Source organism: Helianthus annuus, chromosome 4 (assembly GCF_002127325.2).
Source record: "Helianthus annuus cultivar XRQ/B chromosome 4, HanXRQr2.0-SUNRISE, whole genome shotgun sequence".
In the NCBI taxonomy this organism is placed as follows: Eukaryota; Viridiplantae; Streptophyta; class Magnoliopsida; order Asterales; family Asteraceae; genus Helianthus; species Helianthus annuus.
In genome coordinates, this window is record NC_035436.2 from 21,601,665 (window position 1) to 21,610,954 (window position 9,290).

The 9,290-nt window shown below is 35.2% G+C and overlaps 1 protein-coding gene across 3 annotated transcripts; it reads right to left on the bottom strand.

Annotated features, from left to right (window-relative positions):
- LOC110935920 lies at nt 1-4,266 on the bottom strand. Of its 3 annotated transcripts, none has more exons than XM_022178271.2 (9): nt 4,098-4,265; nt 3,549-3,623; nt 3,231-3,440; nt 2,487-2,606; nt 2,354-2,411; nt 1,483-1,556; nt 643-731; nt 453-525; nt 1-308 (listed from the first exon to the last, which is right to left on the bottom strand). In XM_022178271.2, the coding sequence occupies exons 1-8, from the start codon at nt 4,188-4,190 to the stop codon at nt 456-458; spliced, it is 789 nt and encodes a 262-aa protein (XP_022033963.1). In that variant the 5' UTR covers nt 4,191-4,265; the 3' UTR covers nt 1-308; nt 453-455. The 3 variants fall into 3 exon arrangements, with proteins under 3 accessions (XP_022033963.1, XP_022033964.1, XP_022033965.1); XM_022178272.2 differs by having other exon boundaries at nt 30-318; nt 4,098-4,266; XM_022178273.2 differs by having other exon boundaries at nt 72-245; nt 4,098-4,266.
- Nucleotides 4,267-9,290: the final 5,024 nt, after the last annotated feature.

The window sequence follows — 9,290 nt, forward strand, 5'->3', positions numbered from 1 at the left end:
TAATGTTAAGGTCAATTCTTTCTACTATATAAGGTGGCAAGATAATGTTGTGAATAGATGTTATATTGTTATGCAATGCTAAAAGTGAGATCAGATCTGTTGGCATTGACCAAATCAATTTGTCACACCCTAGTTAGTACTCATACAATATATCAAAGGGATGTCTACCAAAAGTGGGTCCCACACGATTAACCTTCAATCGGGTGTCCGGTACAAATCTTCCATCAGGACTTGTGATGTAGTGACTGAAATGAATGTATCAGAATGTTCCCAATCTTGAATGGTGTAATATAATACATGAGTTTGACCTACAATGATCTATATTAGGATTAAAAAATGGTTCGGGTCAAAACAGGCCCGTAAAAGAGTATAATGCATTGTTTGTTACAAAACGGGTTCATTTTTATTATTTTTTTAACGAACTTTTGTGAAAATATTAGCTCAAAACTTACCAACTAAGACGGCTTTTTCTTTAGGCTCGGTTTTGAGATGCGCCTTAATACCTGTGTGCCCTTTCTCATTTCTCTGCAATATCGTAAGCAGTTGTGTAACGAAAATGGGAATAAACTAATAAAGTAGATAACTAACTAACACATCATATAATTGAAAGAGAAGGTAGATGAGAGATAGACTGAAGCGCACCTTTGCATAAGAAACACTATGACATAGAAGACGGGGAGCAGAATCAGAATTAATATTGATATAGACAAGTAGAAAATGTTGGTATGCTTCTGCAAACAATTAATATAAGTCATCAGTTATACAGAAAATCAAGGAAAGATGAACAAAATTCAGCATGTTTAGGACCAACCGAGGTGGTAAAAACCTATGCAGTTAAAACGGTGATATAACACCGATATAAGATTATCGGTCCCATGTAATATATCAGTGTCAAATATCGGTACCGATATTATTGGCAATATTGACCAATATCACCGATTTTCCCAAAATCCGTACCTTTCTTCTTAGTTCTACCATCCGTGTTTCTTCTTATTGCTGCTATTAGTGTTTTACGTCTTAATTGTTAAGTGTTAGTGTTATAAGTCTTAATCAGTTCCTACTTGCTACAATTGTTAGGTTTGGCAAGTTGCATACCGAATTGTTTGTGTTAAATTCATATATATATAAATTCTGCATGATATTAAAATTACCGATATCCCACCGTGATTACCGATATCTCAAATATCGGTCCTTGACCGATATCCGATTTTTACCGCATTAACTGCTTAGCTGATTTGACATGTTACCCTTTTAGATACATTTTTTTAAATTTGACCCGTTCGAGAATTGAGATAAACACAACCCAAAGCGACCCATACATGATTAAATGGGTCAAATTTCTACATCTAGCATAGAGCCTATGCTTAATGCAGCCATTCTATAATTTACTTATAACATGATTAACATCTAGCATTTCGTAGATCTTGCTCATTAAACAAAACATATAAAATATTATAAAAGAGTGAATGCATAGTTGCTTACCCTGCCACCTCTAAGAAAAGGCTTAATGTTGCCTGAACACGTATGGGCATCACAAAATTGGCGCAAAAATAGTTCTGCAAGGAAATCATACGGTCTTGTTCATTGTACATGGTAAAAATAGCATACAGATCGATATAAACTAGAGGTGTTAAAATGGCCCGGTTGGGTAATGGGTCATGCCGGTACTTTTAAGTGTGGGTCGGGTTGGATTGTTCGGAACCAGTTTGTTTCCCAAAATTTGAACTTTACAGTTATAAAAAGAGTAAACTGCCATTTTCGTCCCTGCGGTTTGGCCAGTTTTGCTACTTTCGTCCAAAGGTTTGTCTTTCCGTATCTGGATCCAAAAGGTTTGAAATCTTGCCATTTTCATCCGACTCGTTAACTCTTAACTCTGTCCATTTTTCTCTGTTAAGTCAGGGGTATTACCGTATTTCTAGACATTTTTTTATTAAACTAAAAACACTATAGGAAATAAAGATCCGCCTCAGTTGACTTTATTTCTTATAGTGTTTTTTGTTTAATAAAAAAAAACCTAAAAACAAAATAATACCCCTGACTTAACAGAGAAAAATGGATGGAGTTAACGAGTCGGATAAAAATGGCAACATTTTAAACATTTTGGATCCAGATTCGAAAAAACAAACCTTTGGACGAAAGTCACAAAACTGACCAAACCTCAGGGACAAAAGTGACATTGTACTCTTATAAAAATCATAGTATTTCCAAAAAAAAAAAAAAATTGAGTGACATGATTTGGCGATGTTTGACACCTTTGACCTGTTTGACCCATTAGAGATAAAAACACAACCCGAATCAACCCATTTACAAGTAAATGGGCTGAAATTTCCACCACTAAACATCAAATGGTTACCATGAAGTCGGCTTGCTGATGGACCCTGATGAACCGGAAAACAACTATCTGCAAGGCTCTGCAATAAAGCTAGTAATTTTTAATACACAAAATTTTGTATTAAAAAGAATGATGAAATCTAGTAGCTAACAACCTCACATAAGTGGCGATTTCTTGCTGCAGCTGCAGGGTTGCACTTTGTTTTGGGAACAACAGAATTCGCTACATGATCACAGTGCAATGCGCCACATAGATCCGCCAAGCAATTGTGACTCTGAAATTAAAAAAAAAAATGTCATGTCAAAGACAACCAATCTAGAAAAAACAAGTTTTAAGCAAAAAATAATAAAAAAGTAAAATCCTATTTTCGTCCCTAAGGTTTGGCGAGTTTTGCGACTTTTGTCCAAAGGTTTGTTTTTCCTCATCTGGATCCAAAAGGTTTGAAATCTTGCCATTTTCATCCGGCTCGTTAACTCCATCCATTTTTCTTCATTAAGTCAGGGGTATTTCCGTCTTTTTGTTAACTTAAAGGGTAATTCGGTCTCTTTCACTTTATGTGAAAAGACCGAAGCCCTGAAAAAGACCAGATTGCCCTTTAAGTTAACAAAAAAGACAAAAATACCTCTAACTTAACGGAGAAAAAATGGATGGAGTTATCAAGCCGTGTGAAAATGGCAAGATTTCAAACCTTTTGGATCCACATGCAAAAAAACAAACATTTGGACGAAAGTCACAAAACTGGCCAAACCTCGGGGATGAAAATGGCATTTTACTCTATAAAATATTGATAAAAAAGATTGCAAATACAACGATTAGAAGATTAAAGTGCCTGTTGTTAAAATATGATCAAAAAATTCCGAATAGTGTATGAAAAAAATGGTAAAACGATTACACATACAACGTTTAGAAGATTGTAGTGCCTGTTGTCAAAATGCTGATCAAGAAATTTCTCTGCTCGAAAGCTTTTCTTACAATATCCACACCGCCATTCATTCACGTCCATATGAATCTTGTGTTCCTCTTGATCCCTAAACATGTCATTGCCAGGATGAAGCTTACACTTATGTGACAGCTCGTAATTTTCTTGTTCGACAAACGGAATCAAATACTGCAAAAATAAATAAAAATAAAAAAAGAAGAACATGTTTACTCATTTAATGTTTGATGATCAAAAGTTCAAACTGTACATGATTACTGATGGTGAAATGGTATATACCTCCTCGATAATTTTGTATGCAGTCCTACTTCTTTCTCTCGAACAATGAATTTCATGATTATGTTCTTCTGAATTCTGAAGCATAAACAATTGTATCGAATCGTAAACATGAAGTCTAAAATTTATAAAGTGGAAATTTTTTCCAGTATAAAGGTGTTGATTCATCATTCATAAAAACTATAGGCTCCAAATATAAACCTAAAAAAATTAAAAAAAAAACAAAAAAAAGGAAAATTGATCTGATTGATACACATAACAATAAAAAATCATAACAATACAATCAAGAACAGCATCAAATTGTACTTCAAATCTCATCACAAAAACAATAAATATGAATAAAAGTAAGCACAAAAACCCTAAGGCAACCTATTCAAACTCAAACTATAGAACAAACACATAATCAGCTATACAAGCATCAATTAACAATTGAAAACTTTAAAAATTACACGGATATATGAAATTAACCCTAGAACTTGAAACAACATGAACTGATTACACAATTGATTGGATTTAATTGAGATAGATGAAGAGAATTTGGGGAAAACAGACCTGCGTAATAGCGAAGACTGGAATAATCGATTGCAGAGAAATTAAGATGACGATGAGTTTACATGCGCTGATGATGTTAGGGTTTGAGATCATTTTGGTTCAGACCAATTTCGCTGGATTTTGGCAGATTCAACAGGGGGATGTAAAATTTGTTAATCCAAATTGGAAAATGTTATAAAGTTAAAGGGTTGAAATGAGCAATTTTAGTTGCATTTTGTTTAGGGATGAGCGTGGTACCAGTACCGAAATTCGTTAAAACTGGGTACCGGTACCGAAATATTTGGTACGGGACCAGTATTTGAAGATAAAATTCGGTATTTTATCGGTAACGTACCGAACCAGTACCGGTATCGAAAATGCCAAAAAAGTGGGTATCGGTACCGAATTTTCGGTACCGGTACAGGACCCGGTGTGATACTGATAGTGGTATCTAGTACCAAATGCTCATTCCTAATTTAGTCTGTGTTTTGGTTTATTTTCTTTATGGCTTGGATTTTGTTCTAGAACTCTTTTTTTTTCCTTTTTTAACGGAAGTAAAAAGTATGGTTATTTTATTGTAGTTTGACTCGTACATTGTTGTTGGAGATAGAGTAGTAGACGTGAATATAAAAGTTCATCTATTGTGGCTCCTCTGACTAATGAATATATGCATCAAATGGTGAGGGTATTATGAAATATTGACAATGAATCAGATTACTTAAAAACATTATTTTTATCGTAAAGTATAAAATGATCATATTAGTTGAAATTTGTCAAATGTGTACAAAATGGAGTGAAATTTGTTTCTAGCATGGATGTTGTAGGTTTGCAAGACGATAAGAGTCTCATCACATGTTTAGTTATATCGTATACTTTTAGATATTTTTGTTTTATAACTACCATTGGCATCCAACACCGTCCACCGTCTCTACCCACCACCAAGAGTCTATAAAACCAAAAATCCAACACCATCCACTGTCTCTTCCCACCATCAAGATAAAAAAAAACCAGAGTTAATTACTGTTTTTGTCCCTTTGGTTTGTCAAAAATCACTATTTTAGTCCATTAGTTTAAAAATTGCGATTTCAGTCCATGTGGTTTCACTTTCATAACCATTTCAGTCCACCTCGTAACCATTTCAGTCCCTGTACTAACATAATAAATGGATTGAAATGGTTACGAAAGTGAAACCACAAGGACTGAAATGGTTACGAAAGTGAAACCATAGGGATTGAAATCGCAATTTTTAAACTAATGGACTGAAATAGTGATTTTTGACAAACCACAGGGACGAAAACAGTAATTAACTCAAAAAACCAAGAAAACTAAAGAGATCATCAAATCAAGAACAAAGAAAAGTGATACAAATGTTCTTTAAGCAAGCAACTCTAAAAACTTAAGTCAACATTTTAGAGGTAATCAAATTCAAAGGGGAGGGAGGCAAACGACGAAAACCATAACAAAAATTGAAAAAGACTAGACAAGTATTGTATATTGAGACTAGACAAGTATTGTATATTGAGAAGTTTAAACACCTAATCCAATAAACTCCATTCAACCACAATATTTCTAATCTACTCTCGTGATAACTCTATACTTCTTGTAATATTGAATTTGTAATATTCTAGAGTTAATTACTGTTTTCGTTCCTATGGTTTATCAAAAATCATTATTTCAGTCCATTAGTTTAAAAATTGTGATTTCAATCCCTGTGGTTTCACTTTCATAACCATTTCAGTCCCTGCGGTTTCACTTTCATAACCATTTCAATCCATTTATTCTGTAAGTATTGGGACTGAAATGGTTACGGGGTGGACTGAAATGGTTACGAAAGTGAAACCACAGGGACTGAAACCGCAATTTTTAAACTAATGGACTGAAATAGTGATTTTTGACAAACCACAGGGACGAAAACAGTAATTAACTCAATATTCTACTAAAAGAGTTAATTACTGTTTTCGTCCCTGTGATTTGTCAAAAATCACTATTTCAGTCTATTAATTTAAAAATTGCGATTTCAGTCCCTGTGGTTTCACTTTCGTAACCATTTCAGTCCACCTCCGTTAACCCCATCTATTTATTCTGTTAAGTACACATGAATTGACCATAATGCCCTTATTAATAAAATACAAAAAAGATATCTAAATGAGTTAATTATTGTTTTCGTCCATGTGGTTTGTCAAAAATCACTATTTCAGTCCCTGTGGTTTCACTTTCATAACCATTTCAGTCCAGTCTCCGAACACCGTCTATTTTACCGTTAAGTTTTTAATGAAATACCTAAATTACCCTTGTGTTAATTAAATATGGACTTATATGATTTTATTGTTGTATGACATATGGACTTAAATTGGATTGTAGGGTTCGACCTACCATGGTCTGGCACTATTTTTACATATATGGTTCCAAAATTTTAATTTTGGATTTTAGAATGAGAAAATGTCCAGGTAAGCATTATTTTCCAAAGTTATTATGTTAATTGATGCTGCTAGGAATATATTAATTGGGGTGGGGTAATGGGTCGCCGGACATTAAGAGGGTGGGTTGTGATGCCGGAGACTGGACTAAAATAGTTACGAAAGTAAAACCACATGGACTGAAATCACAATTTTTAAACTAATGGACTGAAATAGTGATTTTTGACAAACCACAGAGACGAAAACAGTAATTAACTCATTTAGATATCTTTTTGTTTTTTATTAATAATGGCATTATGGTCAATTCACATGTACTTAATAGAATAAATGGATAGGGTTAACGAAGATGGACTGAAATGGTTACGAAAGTGAAACCACAGGGACTGAAATCGCAATTTTTAAACTAATGGACTGAAATAGTGATTTTGACAAACCACAGAAACAAAAACAGTAATTAACTCCTACTAAAAAAATAGAGAAACAAGACAAAAACCTGGTTGTTGATTAATCTAACCCAATTACCACGTCATGAACTCTTATTCAAACCTACCAAACATGTCTTGTATGACCACTTTTAGATATAACTAGCAATTACTAGGCCAAAAGCTTTGGGAAGATCCAACAAATTACTTGGAATGAAATTTGTCATGATTAGCAACGATTCAAAGATCTCACGTATCCAATAAGTTTAGTCGGAGATTTGCAACAACAAATGACGTCTTTGGCTCATTGTAAAAGCAAAAAATTGGTAAAAACAGTAACATTTTCGTATTTCACTTGTTTAAAAACTCGTTATACAAGGTGCTTCATTATACAAGAGCCTCAAAATCATAACCTAGTTTCCTTTACTAACCTTGTGTTCCACCATCCCAAATAACATCTATTTTGTTAGCACGTTTGTCACACCCCAACCGATGGCGGAATCATCGGGACGCGGCACTAGGCGAATCAGATTGCTCAAGAGAATCCATAAGAACTAAATTGTGACAGTATTTAATGCGTTCATTATCCCATACTAATAAACAAATACATTCACATAAGCTGTCACGAATTTCAAGTTCTCTCAACAATACAAATCCGACAACCTAGATTTTAGGTGTGTTTCTAGACTTCCTAGCTTGATTTGATGTAGACTGCGACTAAACCTGCAAGGCTGCAACATACGTTAAAATACAGGTTTTGATAGCGAAACATAGAAGATGAAAAGTGCTGCGAATTACCACATACATAAACGAGATACCTCAACACATATATTAGACAGATACTACCAGCTAAGTCTCTCGAGCTGCGATTGCGATTGCTATTCATCCTAACTAGACCCCGTCGGGTTCTATAGTACTATACTAGTTAAGGCGGGACCTCGTGAGTATAAGTCCTAACATATATGTAACTAGCATCAAGTGTAAATATGCATAACAGTTATTCGCAAATGATAAGCAGTTTGATTGAATAATTCGTTTTGATAACTTTGATTGATAGGAACGTATGTTACACCCAAAATGCGATAAAAAGGGTTCGAGTATACTCACAGTCGGTGTTCAGCAAGTAAACACAACTTGGTTGGATTGAAGGGGCGCGTCTGAGATTAGTCTGATTACAGATTGATAACGTAAGCATTGAATAGTGCATTAAACGGTGGCGGTGAACCAAGTGTCGGATGGTAATCCGATCGGATGGCAATCCGATCGGATGGCCACTCGATCGGATGTCAATCCGTTTGGATGGTCATCCGATCGGATGGCCATTCGATTCAATTAACATCTTGTTTGGTAAGGATGTGTTTGTGTACGATGGCTTTGAAGTTTTCATTGTAGCATTTTGAAAACAGAGAAGTATCTCTACCCTTTAGGCCGATCGACCGAACGGTCATTCGATCGGGTAACGATCCGATAGGTAGGACACTTAGGGAGAACAAGTTCACAGCAGGGTTGTTACTCGATCGGATTGCAATCCGATCGGGTGGCAATCCGTTGTCATTGAATATGTTGAAAATTGTTTAAGTGTTGAAGCTCCAAATGTCACATGGTCGGATGGTCGTTCGATCGGATGGCAATGCGATATAGCTACATCATGATCCGAATCTTTGGTGCTAGGCGTAATGAGTATAACAAGTAGTAACAACGCACGAACGTGCGGGTTGTTATAGTCTCCCCTGCTTTAGGAAATTTCGTCCCAAAATTAATCCACAAGAAGGGTTGTGAGGATCGATGCGAGTGGGAGTAGCGATTAAAAGCGTCAAAATAAGAGATCGATCGATTGAAATTCGACGAGCAAGAGTGTTGCGATGGCAGCGAGTAAGGCGATTTGTATAACAAAAGATGGCAACACACGAAAAGCGATCCAAAAGTGTTTTGTATTCTTGAAAAGTTGATTAATTCGAAAAGGTTTGGAGAAACTTGTTTATGAAAAACCTTTCCACATTGCGGTGTTAAACCATTTCGATGTTCACAGCAGCGCTATGAGTGGGGTTTTATTAGGTTACTAAAAGATTTTTAGGGTGTTTAAAACTCGTTTTACGAAATTTTCTTGTCACGCGGCAGTAACTTGAGTCGATTGTCACACCAACGTTACAAGATAATCTCGTTTTGTACAAAGGTTTTGATCCAATTTTAGAAAAAGTTTTGTAAGAAAAGCTTTGTTTACACAAAGGTTTTAATAACATCAAAATTTTAAATTTAAAGTCGGCCCCGCATGGCACTTTCCGACGAAAGTTCGACAATATGGGTAAAACACTTATATATAGGAAGTACGAGCGGCGTATCCACCATGTTTTAGCCATATGGCTTCCATCCCGTGA

Bases quoted from the DNA above. Each gene is read 5' to 3' on its own strand.
- LOC110935920 (XM_022178271.2), bottom strand. From the start codon at position 4,190: ATGATCTCAAACCCTAACATCATCAGCGCATGTAAACTCATCGTCATC. The intron at 3,624-4,097 runs GTCTGTTTTCCC...TTTATGCTTCAG, and splicing joins CAGTCTTCGCTATTACGCAG to AATTCAGAAGAACATAATCA. The intron at 2,412-2,486 runs GTTGTTAGCTAC...GCTTTATTGCAG, and splicing joins GAAATCGCCACTTATGTGAG to AGCCTTGCAGATAGTTGTTT.